At 41.3% G+C, this 16,382-nt stretch overlaps 1 protein-coding gene across 2 annotated transcripts; it reads right to left on the bottom strand.

Annotated features, from left to right (window-relative positions):
- Window positions 1-219: 219 nt before the first annotated feature.
- LOC120031756 (sodium-coupled neutral amino acid transporter 2-like) lies at window positions 220-11,622 on the bottom strand. Of its 2 annotated transcripts, none has more exons than XM_038977551.1 (15): window positions 11,311-11,622; window positions 9,967-10,092; window positions 9,702-9,783; window positions 9,476-9,591; window positions 6,366-6,532; window positions 5,894-5,969; window positions 5,174-5,256; window positions 4,771-4,829; window positions 4,042-4,212; window positions 3,806-3,885; window positions 3,554-3,654; window positions 2,798-2,922; window positions 2,505-2,649; window positions 2,298-2,395; window positions 220-2,138 (listed from the first exon to the last, which is right to left on the bottom strand). In XM_038977551.1, the coding sequence occupies exons 2-15, from the start codon at window positions 10,089-10,091 to the stop codon at window positions 2,034-2,036; spliced, it is 1,533 nt and encodes a 510-aa protein (XP_038833479.1). In that variant the 5' UTR covers window position 10,092; window positions 11,311-11,622; the 3' UTR covers window positions 220-2,033. The 2 variants fall into 2 exon arrangements, with proteins under 2 accessions (XP_038833479.1, XP_038833480.1); XM_038977552.1 differs by having other exon boundaries at window positions 11,513-11,592.
- Between the last annotated feature and the right edge of the window lie 4,760 nt (window positions 11,623-16,382).

Raw genomic sequence — 16,382 nt, 5'->3', positions numbered from 1 at the left:
ATTTGAAAAATGCATAATTTCCCACCACAATATTTAGACAATGTAATATTCTCTCCTGAAATTGTCTGTTTTTGTGCAGTTTATTCATCAAAATAGAGGGGGTTCAGTTCTTTGTCTCAGGAGTTGCCATCACTTTCCCAACATACGGTGGGCTCCCTGCAAAAGCACACCAAAATCAGCTGGTCTGCAAAATAGAACTGACACAAAGACCTGACAATGTGTGGGGTTATCTTTTACTTTATTTTGACAATAATTACATGATGTACATAGTGTTTCATTGAAACAAGAGTGTAACACTGGTGGGCGATGCCCTCTTTGCTCCTGAGGTCAAGAGATGGCTCACATACTCTCTAACCAAGACACGTGCATAAAGCATGTGAGAACAGGTTATCAGGGTCACAAATAGAAGTGTGTTACACAAAGACCACTGCCACTATGCTTTGGTAGGTTCCACTTTAAACATGGTCTTTCAGAATTACAGCAAGTGGAAGAGGGAAAACTCTCACTATGGTTCCAGAAATGAAATTTAACAGCTCCATTAATCATAGGGGGGTAAATTGATAAAGACCAAATTCACCAGCTATTTTTATAGTTTTTAGTGAAATGCCAATAGAAGGTTAAACAAAACATAGCATATATACAGTAGTTAAACTCATAGATATATATATATATACATATATGTACAATATATAAATATAGTAAAATAGATAAAATTACATTGATTTCATGTTCTTCCATAAATAATCGCAGGACAATAACAGTTTGGATGATGTGTGAGGTTAACATTGGAAGCAGTGAGCCGCTCGCCTCGTGTTTGTGACGAGGTGACAAGCCGACATTACACTATCCTTATCAATCTTTTTTTTTTTTTGTACCTACGGTTATGTTTAATAAGGAGAAGCTGCCAACCGTTAGAAAAACACTGACATTTTGACAGATACACTGAGCAGCTCAACCGACATTCCTCCGCCTTCCCTCAGTTCTGCATGGAAGCTATTATGTAACGTTGATGTGACGTTTGGTTATGTGCGGTCTCAAAACCTCCATAATACAAACAATTTTTGCAAGTTAAACAGGTACATTACAACCACGCATGTGGTCAAATTCAATAATTTCTTTCGTAAAGAAAAAAGTGTAACGTCCCCCTCCCCTTAGCATCCGGGGGATTTGACAGGGAGCATGCCCCATCTACAAGCAGTAGTGTCATCGCTGTGCTAGATTTGAACAAGGTCTTCAATACATTATAATGCGTAATACATTTCTTTTAAAAGAGATTTCTCCTAAGAGATATTTTGCAACTTCCAGTGTGGGGTTTTGAGAAGGCAGGTTTCATTGATTCATACTAAGCATTTTACAAGTTAAGCCGACACCACTAGCTAGGTCACACAGCCTTGGTACAAATACTGATAAGCGGTCTAGTAGTCCGTGAACATACAATTTCCTCACAAGTGTGCTGAACATTAAGTGCTTTTTAAATATATAAACACATATTACAAATACCTTTTTTGCCAATGTTTAAAAAAAATAATAAGTTGAACACTAAATGATTCACCTCGAGTAGAGTCTGCTGTCACGTTCTTCACCTCTAATGAGTTCTGGGATTCCAGGATGTCCGCGGTTGCGTGCGGCCCTGGTTGAGAAAAGTTGTCGCTGTGCCCAAAAAGCTGAGCTCACACGCAGTACCTGAATATGAGCTGCATTGGAACTCTACAACTACACAATCCCTGTTTGAGGCACCATCAAAAGTTTCAACTGTACCAGAATTACAAAAAAAGAGAAAAAGTCCAAAACGGGAAACAAAACAAAGCACAACGAAAGGAAAAAAGAAAATCACCACCTGTGTGGCTTAACTGCATACTGTACAAAGTTCAGTACATTCTCATTGGAATGGTATAGTCTCTTGCTTAGAGTTCAAAGCCGAACATTGTTGTATGTGAGGTCATTTTCTTCTTCTTGGGTAGCAGTCTTAGCGGTCAGATGTTTAGCGGCTGAGCTGCGGATGGTGTGGTGCCCCCCCTGGTGGATGAGGTATCCTAGTGCCCGTCGGCGGCTTGTGAGGCGTTGCTGATCCAGTCAAGGGTGATGAGGGTCAAGCTGCCGATCATGACGAAGAAACCACTGCACAGGAAGATGGATGCCTGGAGAGAGAGGGAGGACAAGACGGTCGGGCTTAGCACAACAAACACAAGGCTTTCTTCTCCACTCTATGATTGATGCTCCTTGCCAGGAGTCACAGACCACAACACCCACAAACACATCAATTGCATGGACTAAAAATGAGCGGGATGGTTTCTTACCCCGATTTTCTGCACAGACTTCATGGGCTCCTTCTTGACCAGTTTGATATAGAAGGCCGAGGGCAGGATGAAGATCAACATGGCTGCCGCAGATGCACCTGAGGAGGAAGATGACAGGCTCAGTGGGGATGTTCACCTCTTTTCTTTCTCTATTATAATTTCTAGATTCTGTGAACTGCACCTGACCAACTGAACACATTCACTCACCGATGAAGCCAAAGATGTCTCTGATGGAGGGGACGAAGATGACCAGACAGTTTGTGCTGGCCAGCAGAACCATGGTGATGATGGTGTGGCGGATCCAGCTGAACTCCTTGGAGGCACACAGCAGCTGGTTGACCGACGTGCGGATCTACGACAGACAGAGAAGGGGGACCAAGGTCAACATGGTGGCAATACCGAACTTGACAATGCTCACAAGTTTTGGATGGATGGATAGAAGGACAGCTGGATGGACAGAGAGACAAGCTGCCAGCCAGACAGATAGATGTGGGGCTTACGGGAAACAGCACCACAGGGACAGTCAGGGTGACAGCTGTCAGCACGGCCAGACGAACGATGAGTAGGATCACGTCAGACTTGTAGACCTTGGAGTAGGTGTGCAGAAGTTCGGACTCCACATGCACTGTAAAGCCAATCCAATATGGTCATTTAATTTATGCTTGGTTCCTTCTCACTTATAAAGCCACATATTCAATTCACTTCCACACCTTTCAAATATTCAGATATCCAGACACAGGGCCCATGTGTGACCAACTGGGTATCGAACCCTGGTCAGCAATGCTCTATAATAACTCCTACGGTCAACATTCACTCATTTTGCTGTATTATTGGTGTTCGTTCAGAAATGTCTTTGTAACCTGCCAGTTACATGTCCAGCCAAATCAAACGGAGATTGGGAGATCAATTGGAATACAGCTAAGATTATTCAAGGTTGTGCGTAACTTTCACACCCTCGTTCATTCATTTTCATCATGTCATGTCGTCCTGGCTAACTAGGGCCATTGCGTAGCCATACATTTAGGGAAGTCTGGAACATGGCCGGACACCTGCTGCGATGTCCTTGCCATAACAAATATACAGGATCATTGGTGTATTGGACAGTTGATTCTGTGTCTTGTTTTCTCACGGGGGACAGTACTTGCATAACAACTGGTTGTATGAGCCCGAAACGGACTGTTTCCTTCTCAAACTAGTTTTGTATCCGACTGTTAAAAAATAGATGAATACGTTTCTAAGGGGGCGGGGTGGCTCACCGTTGAAGGTCAGATATCCGAAGAGAGCAGCCAGCAGGTACATGATGAACATGGCCAGGAAAGACACGTTGGCCACGCCCTGCATCTTTCTACGGGAACGACTGGGAAAGAAGAGGAGGTTTAGACAACACAGAACCACTGTTCTTTTCTCTGTAGTACTACAGATATAAACTGTGTGTGTGTGTGTGTGTGATTGTGTGTGTGTGATTGTGCACTTCTATGTGGCAGCTGGGTAAACAGCGATAGACTCACTCTTTAAGCTCCTCGTACATGGGCAGGACGGCGGGGTGGCAGACAAAGGCGAACGTCAGGATAGGAACAGCATACACAGTCTGAAGGAGAGCGTTAGACAAGAACGTTAGGCATTTGACACATGCACACAGACACAAACAAAACTAATACAGGTACGAAAACACTTGGACATCCATTAAGTAGTTCTCTTTCTATTTATCGATTTTTACCATTCAACATATCTGTCCATTTCTCACCTGAGAGTTGAAGACAAAGTATTTGGGTGTGCAGACGTCCTCATTGTAGACGACGGTGGTGGTGTTGAGGAAGCCCACCGTGTTGTTCAGGACCTTGCTAACCGTCTCGTTCAGTATCACATCCATGTTAGGAATGAAAGGGCACGGGATCTGGAACTTCTTATAGATCACCTGGAAAAGAAACCAAGCCCATTTAGACTCCCATACAAAAGGTACAGAGTACTGGCTACATACATTGCTAATTGGCAATATAATAACTACTACAGATGAAAACTCATTACTTTTAGAAAGCAACGTACAATAGAGGGGATAGGTCATTTGAAATGCTTGCTTATGGTCCGGCTAGTGTGAGCAGGTCAGAATTGTAAACCAATTTGTCACAGTTATTCAGGTGTTCTATCTTAATTTGACCAGTTTCTCGCTGCAGGAAAATAGTCCTGCAGCGACAGGAATTTTGAATTTTTGTATGGATTATAATTCATGGAAATGTGGTTGATACATTTTAGTTAGGATAAATCAAGATTGACAGTATTAAAATGGAAATTACAAACTTTAGAAGCTGCTTTAAACCTTAAATACACTATAATTTGCATTTCCTACTGTGGAGGAAGATTATCTTCGACAACAGAGTGATAAAATTAAGATATCATATCTGTAGGTGAGCCATTCACTACAATAACCTGAACTGTAAAGACCACAACAGCGGAGTAGTTTAGGATGTTGACTCACCACAATCAGGAAGAACACCATGCAAAGCAGGGAGAAACCACTTGTGTAACCAAGGTAACCTGAAGTAAGGTAACAGAGAGAGAAAAAACTATTGAGTACTTCATATACTGTGGAAATGTAAGATAGTAAATATACTAACTGTGTAATATCCCTGTTATAACATATATTAAAACCATATTACAATGAATAAGAATGTAATCTTCTAAGGCAATATATTAACTTTATCAGTCAAAAAGGAATCTAATGTAAACAAACTGTTCTGGCCTCTATTACACACATACGTTGCCACAGTGCGTCACCACCCCTGCCCTTTCCCAACATTTTACACAAGTGCTGCATTTCACAACACACGTACACACACACACACACAAAGTAAAGTGCCACACTCTGTATTGTGTCTTACCAAGGTTCCTGAGAAGTGAGAGTGGCAGGATGATGACAACTGACACCAAGATCACAAGATAGTCCCCGTTCGCATACCACTCTCTGGAACGCACAGGAGAGACAAGAACATGTCATACACTGTACACACATATCACCACACAGTTTCATATAATAACACACAGTTACACCCACACACACTTACACACATTCATATCCCAGCATTTATCTAGCTTTTGTGAAAAAATATGACCTATATCAAAACTATGTAGCGTTCGTTTCTCGTTTGACTGTTGTTGTAAAATACAAACAAGGCAGAATGTCTGCAATACACACAGAAATAGCAGCCTGCACTTAGGGTGGTCTAGCTACATGCTGGCAACACTACATGAATGTTTGATGGGCCAGTTGGTTGGTCTGAATGAGCTCATCCAGAGGTCTGTCTCTGTGCAGCACTGGCTCTTCTAAAAGGACCCTTTGAACGGCCGCCGACAACACACCGTCCCACCTCCCTCTTCTCTCTCTCTGCCGAGAGGGACAAAGAGGCCTCTTCACATCTTCCCAGCACAGCACTCAAAAACAACCCACCGCCATTTTGAATGACACCAAAGTCACTACTTCACCTCGAGGGTCGATCTCTCAAAATCAACCATTGGCCATTTGTCAAACCAAAGTAACAGCAGACTAAAGGACACACACACACACCAACGGACACACAGAATCTAGAGACAAAGCTGCTTACCCGTTGTTAGCTCCCACGAAGGCTTGGATAACGATCGGCAGCTCGTACTTCACAATGTAGAGGTAGCTGGACATGGCTGCAAAGGTAAAAGCAAAGTCACGGTTAGTCAAAGTCATATTGTGAATCAGCGACTTCGCATCAAAACATGCCTGTATTTTGTTCCAAAACAGACATCTCTGAGACATAAATGGTTCTAGTAGCACTAACTAAGGATGAATAGGCATGTTGGTTCGCAGAAGGGATGTTTGTTCCATTGGAAAGTCTAGTACCCTTATTTTTTTTTTTATTGTAAACATTTACAGAACCATTTGGTTTATGGGAAAGGGGCTGCTCTTCCTTTTCTATGTGTGACATCACTGACATTTAGACTTTGGACTTTTTTCCACATAGTCTCATTGATCCACTAGGAGTTGACTGTCTCCCCGACTTTGATCTGTCTTTCTGAATCCATTGAAGTGCCCTTAGTTCTCACCTCCGATGTTCTGCATGGTGATGGAGATGGATGCAGCCAGTTTACCGGGCATGCCGAAGGCCTTGTAACCCAGCTGTTCATAGACCAGCGACCCTCCTTCATTGGCTGTCTTTAGGAGCAAGTGCACAGAGTACAGGGAGAAGATGGACACAGCCACCAGGAGAATTCTGTGGAGAGAAGAGGAACATTGTATCACGAGTAAGGTACGGAACCAGGCCAAAGGACTGCTATTGCCTGCAAGACTGGTAAGGACTATTATCGACTGGAATTAACCACACGGACACCCTGTAACCCGGTTGACTACTGATAAGTGCACATTGGATATAAGTGCAAGCTTTGTTTCCATTCGGTGCATTTCACCAGTCCCAATTCAAACATTATTTTGACTTGATCTCCCGATGGTTCCATCTGAACGTGGAGACAAACCACGCCAAAGGTCAACGCAAGGCTAAAATTTACATGGAAAATGTGTTTTGACCATCGCAAGGACACATCTCATGTTGACCATGATGAGGCTGGGGAAGTAACATACAAGCGACCTTCTCTACTGTACTGTAGCACCCAAACACAGGGATCAATAGGTTCTGTCTGTGAGCTGATCTGCAAAGACCTTGTCATGGGGACAGTTTTGATGCAACACAGCTATGCACAATCCAGATAGAGGGATGTGATTGGACAATAGGCTCCAGGTTAGGATATTCTATTTAGCAGTCAAGCCGTGCAGAGCTAACACTGTCTCACTGTATTAATAGTAGCAATTGTGCACTGAGAAAAATGATCTCTAAGCGATATAAGCTATGGTCACGTTATGAAGGCCTTGTGCAAATCATTTGACTCACACACACAACTTCAGAACCACAACACAGTGGTATAGAGACGATTACTCGACTCAGCTACTTGTCACCATTTACACTTCTGCCCATAATAGTTTAGTCTACATTTTATCACGTCATATGCACTTCACCGACTCACCAAATATACCTTGGATGACCCTAAGGTAATTGTTTTCACTCTGTAAATACTGAATCTGCCCAGCGGTGAAGTGTTTGCAAGCTCCATGGTGTGGAAACCTTTTGCAAACAAAGATTTTTTTTAAACAGAGGCCTTTGTGAAAATACAGAAAAGATTTTATACCCTGAAGATGGTATGTTGGCGGAAATGCATAAGCCAAATCAATAAAGTGTTTTGCATTGAGTGCTTAGGTTTTTTTCAGTATGGTATATATATTTTACAGAATTTCTCCTATTTCACAACGCTACACAAATAATCAAAGGTATTATATTCATAATTCATATTCATAAGCTGTTGGAGCAAGTGGCCCTTCAGACTGGTTACCCACTGGGCACAGAAGTCATTTCTACGTCTAGTTTTGATTTCAATTTGGTTGATTTGTCAACTAACGTGAATCCAACGTGAAATCAACAAAGAATGTAATGTCATTGGAATTAAGTTAAACGTTGGTTGAAATTATTGTAATAAGTGTAATGGAGAGAAGAAGAGTCTATTGGAATGGCAGGGGGGGGCTCCATTCATGATCTCATGTGAGGCCCGTTTCCCGTACCTTACACTTTATATAACTCTTGCCCCAATGCAGAAAGATTAGCGCTGTTAAGCGGCTTCCCCACGGCTTCGAGTGACTGGCCCAAATGAAAGGCCCTGATGCTAGTGCGCCACACACCCAACCCCAGTGCTCACACTCGTACACCCACTGTTTGTAAACACTGACCTGCGTGGCTACTAGCAACCGTGCCCTGCGGTAGCATAAGCTTTGATCTCTGTAGGCTGTCTCACCAGCTTACCCTAACTCCCTTCAGGGTTATCCAATGCCCTGTCTTAAACAAGGACACATTTCTAGTAGACTGTGGATAAATGCTGTGCTCAGATTGTATGTACAGTATCTATGCCTCACATTGGTAGATATTGAGGTGTGACCTTGTTGTGCTCTACCTGGTGGTATATCACACTGCTAAGTTTAGAATGTGCTGTATTGCCTCTGATATGACGGAGTGCATTCAGACTCAGAGAGTTCCACAAACTATCTTCCACACTAGCAACATACAGTGATATTCTATATTGCATTCTATTCAATGTGATGTTGACTTCCATTTTAGTTATTTAGCGGATGCTGTTATCCAAAAGCAACTCACAGGAGCAATTAGGGTTAAGTGCCTTGCTCAAGAGCACACCGGCAGATTTTTCACCCAAGGGATTTAAACAAGAACACTTTGGGTTATTGGCAAACCCGCTTAACCGCTAGGCTACCTGCCGCTCCTAATTCTTACTACCTACTTCCCAGATTCATAAAGCTGAGCCCCATTTCAATTGCGGATGTGTATTTTCATTCCAATTATTTATATATACACTAGTTGACTGACAGGGGGTGCTGTTTTGAAGCCACTGCGCCTTCATCTTGGCACCCTCCCACCATTGTAAAAAATATTTTGGAAGCTATAAAATAAAATACACGTATTAATGTGTACATTTGTTTTTGCCACATTTATTGAGTTAACAGACACCTAAATGCATAATTGAAAGTATATTATTTGAGCTAAACATAAAAAAAGCACAAAAAATATATATACAATGTTTTTCCTTAAAGTAGAATTTTTAGAAAGTACTAATGTTACTGTCCCCACTACAACAACAAAATACTTAAATACATGTAATTTTGTCCTTGATAATTTGTATTGAAATACTGTAGAATTCCATTCATTCCTATGGAGGACTACGCCTTCTGGGGACTGCCAATATGGCCGACCGGTGGCTTCAAAGCCTCTCATTGGCCAATACATAGCATCAGCAATACTGGGATATATCATTGGTGTTAACCTCTTTAAAACAGACACCACTAGCTCTTCGTCACACCTTGCAAGCTGCAGACATTGTCATTGGATGACACAGTGTGAACATTCTGATTGACCCCGCAGTACAGTTTACAGTTTTTATATATAAAGCCCTTTTTACATCAGCAGCTGTCACTAAGTGCTTATACAGAAACCCAGCCTAAAACCCCAAACAGCAAGCAATGCAGATGTAGAAATAATCTGCAATTGATTTCATTGAAACCCAAGTCTGACACTGGCATACAGGAACACAAGAACAGTACTCACACAAAGAGTGCAATGCCAGTGTTGGCCATGGCATAGGAGAGACCAAGGATGCCACTGCCCATAATAGCGTTGCCCAGGTTGAAGACTGACATCCCAAAAGAGGCGGTGCCTGGATGCTGTTGAGAATAAAGTCAAATATACTCAGTAAGAAAAAAACCTCAAATAAAAACATAGTAAACCATAAGCCTCAAATTGGTAGCCTATATGTTATCAGGACAGCACTTACATAATCCGTTTCATACTTCTTCTTGTCCAGGTGGTAGTCTGGAAGGAAGTTTTGACTCTCCGCATCCATATCGGGATATTGACTGGAAATCAAACATGCAGAAAACATTTATTTAATGGATTAATCCCATTCCAATTCAGCCTTTAAAACAAACATAATACAAGTTCTACTTAAATAAGCAAGTTGATGACATTTCTGCAGTTAGAAACACAGGCATAGGTCTACTGCAGAGCATCTTCAGACCCAGCAGGCTGCAGTGCCTCACCTGTCAATAGGAACCTTCTTGGTTGGACAGGAACTGTATTCATGACTATTGGAACTGACACTGCTATCCTCATCAGGGGAAATGCTGAAGCGACTCATCTCTGTCTTTGCAGTGGCCTGTTTCATGCTGTAAAATAAACAAACGGAAAACAGTGAAGCAATTTGTGTTCATTTGTTAACTTCTTGCCTGCGCCATTCCCACTCTCTTTTTTTATTGTACCGTGAGTTCTACCCGGGACGTTGAATAATCAATATTGGAAAGGGACAGACTAGGCTACTCATTGCGCTGCAGCTACCTCATAAATCTGAAGTCATGTGACCAGACGAAGGGGGGTTGACTCATCCCAGGAGCCAGTGGAAAAATACCAGCCGCCCGGCATCCGCGTCTATCCACATCAGCGCAGCGTCACATACCCAATATGAATGACAAAAGCATTGCGCAAGCCTTTTCATCCCCAATTTCAACGTGTTAATAAATAAGAAGAATTGCCATTATAATCGGCCAATATATGTAACTAACAAATCCCGTTTATTCAAACAGAATGTGAGATCGTGTTATTGGTTTAGGGTTTTAAATGATAGAGCACAGCCTAATCTTAAACATTTTAGACATGGGACTGTTAAATAATTCGATTTTGGGCTCCATTTAATAAGATTTCTTCCATGACTGACTGATGGAAACAAAGGCACGTGCTTGTCTATTATGGGCTGGCACCATTTTGCGCAGAGCTGTAGTCCTATATCTGTCTTAGATATCCTCAGCTGTAGCTTACAGTCATTCATTTGGGTTGCATAATTTCTTGGACGTTGATGTCTCTTATTTACAAATATCCCAAATAAGTGAAAAGAATCAACCATCAAATCCATTACATTCCTTCCTTGGTTACCGCCCCGACATTCCTCTGGAAAGAATGTAGCCCACTAGCCTACAGCATCAGTGCTATTTATTTATATCCTTGCGAGTCTGGCCCATTGCGCTGTGTAGCCTAGGCCTATAGCATAGCATCATAAATATTATAAAGAATATATAAATAAAAAGCTATAACCTAATACATTTTATCTTTGCGCCTAACTGATCTTGGCTAATTGACTAGGGAAATAACATGCAAGAGATTATATACATCGGCTCGCCATTTCAATACACAATATATAGGCTAATTATTTCACCCATTTTCCAATAGAATAGACTTAATTATTAACAATAGAGAATACATACATTTACTAGGCCTATAGAATTGTAAATTACAATTTATAGCTAGAGAATTACAAGATAATTAGCCTACACCAGGTAACCCATCATATTTCCTGGTAGACAGTAAAAGATGCGCCGCAGACAGAATCTTACCTTTGAGAAGACGAATAAAATCCCTATGAAAAAGTGGCGATCCTTAGCAATTTTAATTTAAACAATTCCTTCACCGTTGAATGTCTCCAATATTCTACTAAACACTATTTATCCTTGAGGTTTTAAATTCCCAATTATCAGTAACAATAAATGTACTTCAGATACAATGAAATTGTCTCAATTAAATAGGAAAATAACTTACAATGTGGATACACTTGTATAATAATAGCTTAAAAGCTCAATTTTAAGATGTTTTATAAATCAAATTGCCAATGATGTGATGCGCAACTAGAATTTACGTCGTTCTAAACGAGGAGGGGTTTGTCTGCACCTTTATATCTATCCAGCGTTGCATCAGCTCGAGGAGGAAGGAGGTTGGCTTTTTGCCTTGGCGACAGGCATAGACTTTACACACACCAGAATGAATGACGCGGTTTGTGTACAAATACACAGTCCAGTAAAGGGGGTGGTTCAGAATGCCCTTCACAATGTGCATTCAGTTATCTTGATTTCTGCTCATTGAAAAAGTTTAAGTCAAATTATGATCATGTATTTGGATCACTGTGTCCTCGTTAGTTTTTCTCTGTGTGTTGCACTGAGCATACAATAAATAGCCTAGCCAATAGTCTATACTTTAAACTATAGCCCATAATAGTCTAGGCCTACATTCCTTTGGCTTAAATATCCCGATAATTAGGCCATGGCTCCTTTTCTGGACAGTTTTTTATTTGGTTCCCGGACATGAAATTGACAAGACGATGAACTGATGAGAAAGCACAAGATTGGGTGTCAGTAGAATTTAAAATGCGACTAAAGCTTCAAAGAAGACCTCCCAGTATCAAGAAGATTAACTTACGCAAACGAATCATGTGACGACGGTTCAGTGAGCGCGCCAGGAATCCGTGTCATCCCAATCCGTTTGTCATGAAGTGACTCCCTCGCATCGGCTTTAGGTTCACACTCTGCTCCTTTGCGAGTGTAAGCAAAGAGTTGGTCCTCTCACCCATGTTGTTAAAGTTATGTTTACACACTCTTTCTAAACAAACTAAGCTGCCCCTTACTTCACACACAGGCTCTGTCTCTGTTATGGTTATCTGTGTCACACGCACACGGACACGCGCACACACACACACACACACACACACACACACACACACACACCATACATGTTAGGCTATTACACACGTATTAGGCTATCACTTTATTATTGTCCGTAGCAGGGTCAATGTTTCTCAGTATGCTACACATTTTTTGATGGATTCAGCTGGGGTGTCTGACATTGAGGGGAAATCACACAGTTTCGTAACAGAGAGGGGTTCATAACCCCTTTTCATTCATTATGCAACCATATTAGCAGCAGTCTTTATGTCGAGCCTTCGGGTCTTTACTTTGGCTTCATGAACTTGTGACTCAAATACAAATGAACCCATGGCACTGTTAGAAAATAAGGATCTCTGAGAACAAGTTTGCAGATGAACAAAGTTAATGTTGTTTGGTGGTTTGAGACCAGTTTGACCTCAGTGGTTAGGGTTAGTTGCTGATTCAGGAGATATTACTGTAAAGGGCCCACTAGTCATACCTACAACGTCCACTATTCGTGCCATATTCATTTCTATGTGAGAGCAGAACAGTATACAATGCAAAACATACAAACCCTGTGTAGGTATGAACAGCCTCCCAGCCTATAGACCAAAACGTAGCAACACAGATGTACACACACACACACACACACACACACACACACACACAAGTTAGTTTGTGTATAGGTCTGTGGGAGCCATTGTTTGGGGCTTTAGAGTGACCTTGCCAAACTAAGACGGATAAGGAAAGTGGAGCAGGGCCTGGATTTGGGCCGATTCCCCAGCCTCGCCATGGCCCCATGCTACATTAACACATAATTTAAGCTGACGCGTCCAGACACAGGCCGTGGGGCAGGCACCTCAGGAGTGGAAATGATCATAAATTAACGTAACTTTTGACTGATACACAAGAGTGTGAATTCTAAATGTTGTCAATGTCTGTCTATGATTTTGATGGAATGCACCCAATTATATATTTCTATAGGACACTGTAGTTTAAATTATCATTTGGTTTGTCACCTCTGTACCCTGTTACTGTCCCAAATACCTGATTGAGTAGCTTAAAGCATTTTTACCTCCTTAAAATTCTGCTGAGCATTCTAGCAATCTAGCATTCTAGTGTGTTACTAAACTCAAAGCCTACTGTCAGCTGATTGGCTGCAAGAGGTGTAGAGATATTTTATTTATCAACCATTTCCTGTTCACTTTCTCGGAAAGGAAGCGACCAACTTGAAAGTAGAGGAACAAAAAGGCATAGCAAAGGAGACCTACTTTAAGATTGTGCCTCTTTGTCTCTGCAAGGCTAATATCACCAAAATAATAACATCCTGTTTCTTATATATACAGTTGAAGTCGGAAGTTTAAATACACTTAGGTTGTAGTCATTAAAACTCATTTTTCAATCACTCCACAAATTTCTTGTTAACAAACTATAATTTTGGCAAGTTGGTTAGGACATCTACTTTGTGCATGACACAAGTCATTTTTCCAACAACTGTTTACAGACAGATTATTTCACTTATAATTCACTGTATCACAATTCCAGTGGGTCAGAAGTTTACATACACTAAGTTGACTCTGCCTATTAAACAGCTTAGAAAATTCCAGAAAATTCTGTCATGGCTTTAGAAGCTTCTGATAGGCTAATTGACATCATTTGAGTCAATTGCAGGTGTACCTGGGGATGTATTTGAAGGCCTACCTTCAAACTCAGCCAAGACCTCAAAAAATTAATTGTAGACCTCCACAAGTCTGGTTCATCCTTGGAGCAATTTCCAAACACCTGAAGGTACCACGTTCATCTGTACAAACAAGTACGCAAGTATTAACACCATGGGACCCCGCAGCCTTCATACCACTTCTAGAGATAAACATACTTTGGTGCGAAAAGTGCAAATCAATCCCAGAACAACAGCAAAGGACCTTGTGAAGATGCTGGAGTAAACAGGTACAAAAGTATCTGTATCCACAGTAAAACGAGTCCTATTTTGACATAACCTGAAAGGCCGCTCAGCAAGGAAGAAGCCACTGCTCCAAAACCGCCATAAAAAAGCCAGACTACGGTTTGCAACTGCACATGGGGACAAAGATTGTACTTTTTGGAGAAATGTCCTCTGGTCTGATGAAACAAAAATAGAACTGTTTGGCCATAATGACCATTGTTATGTTTGGAGGAAAAAGGGGGAGGCTTGCAAGCCGAAGAACACCATCCCAACCGTGAAGCATGGGGGTGGCAGCATCATGTTGTGGGGGAGCATTGCTGCAGGAGGGACTGGTGCACTTCACAAAATAGATGGCATCATGAGGGAGAAAAATTATGTGGATATATTGAAGCAACATCTCAAGACATCAGTCAGGAAGTTAAAGCTTGGTCGCAAATGGGTATTCCAAATGCACAATGACCCCAAGTATACTTCCAAAGTTGTGGTAAAATGGCGTAAGGGCAACAAAGTCAAGGTATTGGAGTGGCCATCCCAAAGCCCTGACCTCAATCCTATAGAAAATTTGTGGGCAGAACTGAAAAAGTGTGTGCAAGCAAGGAGGCCTACAAACCTGACTCAGTTACATCAACTCTGTCAGGAGGAATGGGCCAAAATCCACCCAACTTATTGTGGGAAGCTTGTGGAAGGCTACCCGAAACGTTTGACCCAAGTTAAACAATTTAAAGGCAATGATACCAAATACTAATTGAGTGTGTGTAAACTTCTGACCCACTGAGAATGTGATGAAAGAAATAAAAGCTGAAATAAATCCTTCTCTACTATTATTCTGACATTTCACATTCTTAAAATAAAGTGGTGATCCTAACTGACCTAAGACAGGGAATTTTAACTAGGATTAAATGTCATGAATTTTGAAAAACTGAGTTGAAATGTATTTGAATAAGGTGTATGTAAACTTCCGACTTCAACTGTATATATATATAAGCAAAAAAATAAACGTCCCTTTTTCAGGACCCTGTCTTTCAAAGATAATTTGTAAAAATCCAAATAGCTTCACAGATCTTCATTGTAAAGGGTTTAAACACTGTTTCTCATGCTTGTTCAATGAACCGTAAACAATTAATGAACATGCACCTGTGGAACGGTCATTAAGACATTAACATCTTACAAACGGTATGCAATTAAGGTCACTGTTATGAAATCCTAGGACACTATAGAGGCCTTTCTACTGATTCTGAAAATCACCAAAAGAAAGATGCCCAGGGTCCCTGCTCATCTGCGTGAACGTACAAGGAGGCATGAGGACTGCAGATGTGGCCAGGGCAATAAATTGCAATGTCCGTACTGTGAGACGCCTAAGACAGCGCTACAGGGAGACAGGACGGACAGCTGATCGTCCTCGCAGTGGCAGAGTGTCTTTGAATAGTGGGTTCTTTGCAGCAATTCAACCATGAAGGCCTCATTCACGCAGTCTCCTCTGAACAGTTGATGTTGAGATGTGTCTGTTACTTGAACTCTGTGAAGAATTTATTTTGGCAGCAATTTCTGAGGCTGGTAACTCTAATGAACTTTTACTCTGCAGCAGAGGTGACTCTGGGTCTTCCTTTTCTGTGGCGGTCCTCATGAGAGCCAGTTTCATCATAGCACTTGATGTTTTTTGCGACTGCACTGAAGAATAGGGCTATCTTCTGTATACCACCCCTACCTTGTCACAACACAACCGATTGGCTCAAATGCATTAAGAAGGAAAGAAATTCCACAAATGAACTTTTAACAAGGCACACCTGTTATTTGAAATGCATTCCAGGTGACTACCTCATGAAGCTGGTTGAGAGAATGCCAAGCGTGTGCAAAGCTATCATCAAAGGCAAAGGGTGGCTACTTTGAAGAATCTAAAATCTTAAATATATTTTGATTTGTTAAACACTTTTTTGGTTACTACATGATTCCATATGTGGTATTTCATAGTTTTGATGTCTTCACTAACATTCTTCAATGTAGAAAATAGTAAAAAATAAATAAAAGCCTTGAATTAGTAGGTGTGTCAAAA

The sequence above is a fragment of the Salvelinus namaycush genome, chromosome 38, assembly GCF_016432855.1.
Source record: "Salvelinus namaycush isolate Seneca chromosome 38, SaNama_1.0, whole genome shotgun sequence".
Taxonomy (NCBI): domain Eukaryota; kingdom Metazoa; phylum Chordata; class Actinopteri; order Salmoniformes; family Salmonidae; genus Salvelinus; species Salvelinus namaycush.
This window is presented reverse-complemented; position numbering and strand designations above follow the sequence as displayed.

Bases quoted from the DNA above. Each gene is read 5' to 3' on its own strand.
- LOC120031756 (XM_038977551.1), bottom strand. From the start codon at position 10,091: ATGAAACAGGCCACTGCAAAGACAGAGATGAGTCGCTTCAGCATTTCC. The intron at 4,213-4,770 runs GTGAGTCAACAT...TTTCTTTTCCAG, and splicing joins TGGTGTTCTTCCTGATTGTG to GTGATCTATAAGAAGTTCCA. The intron at 2,396-2,504 runs GTGAGTGAATGT...CTTCCTCCTCAG, and splicing joins AGACATCTTTGGCTTCATCG to GTGCATCTGCGGCAGCCATG.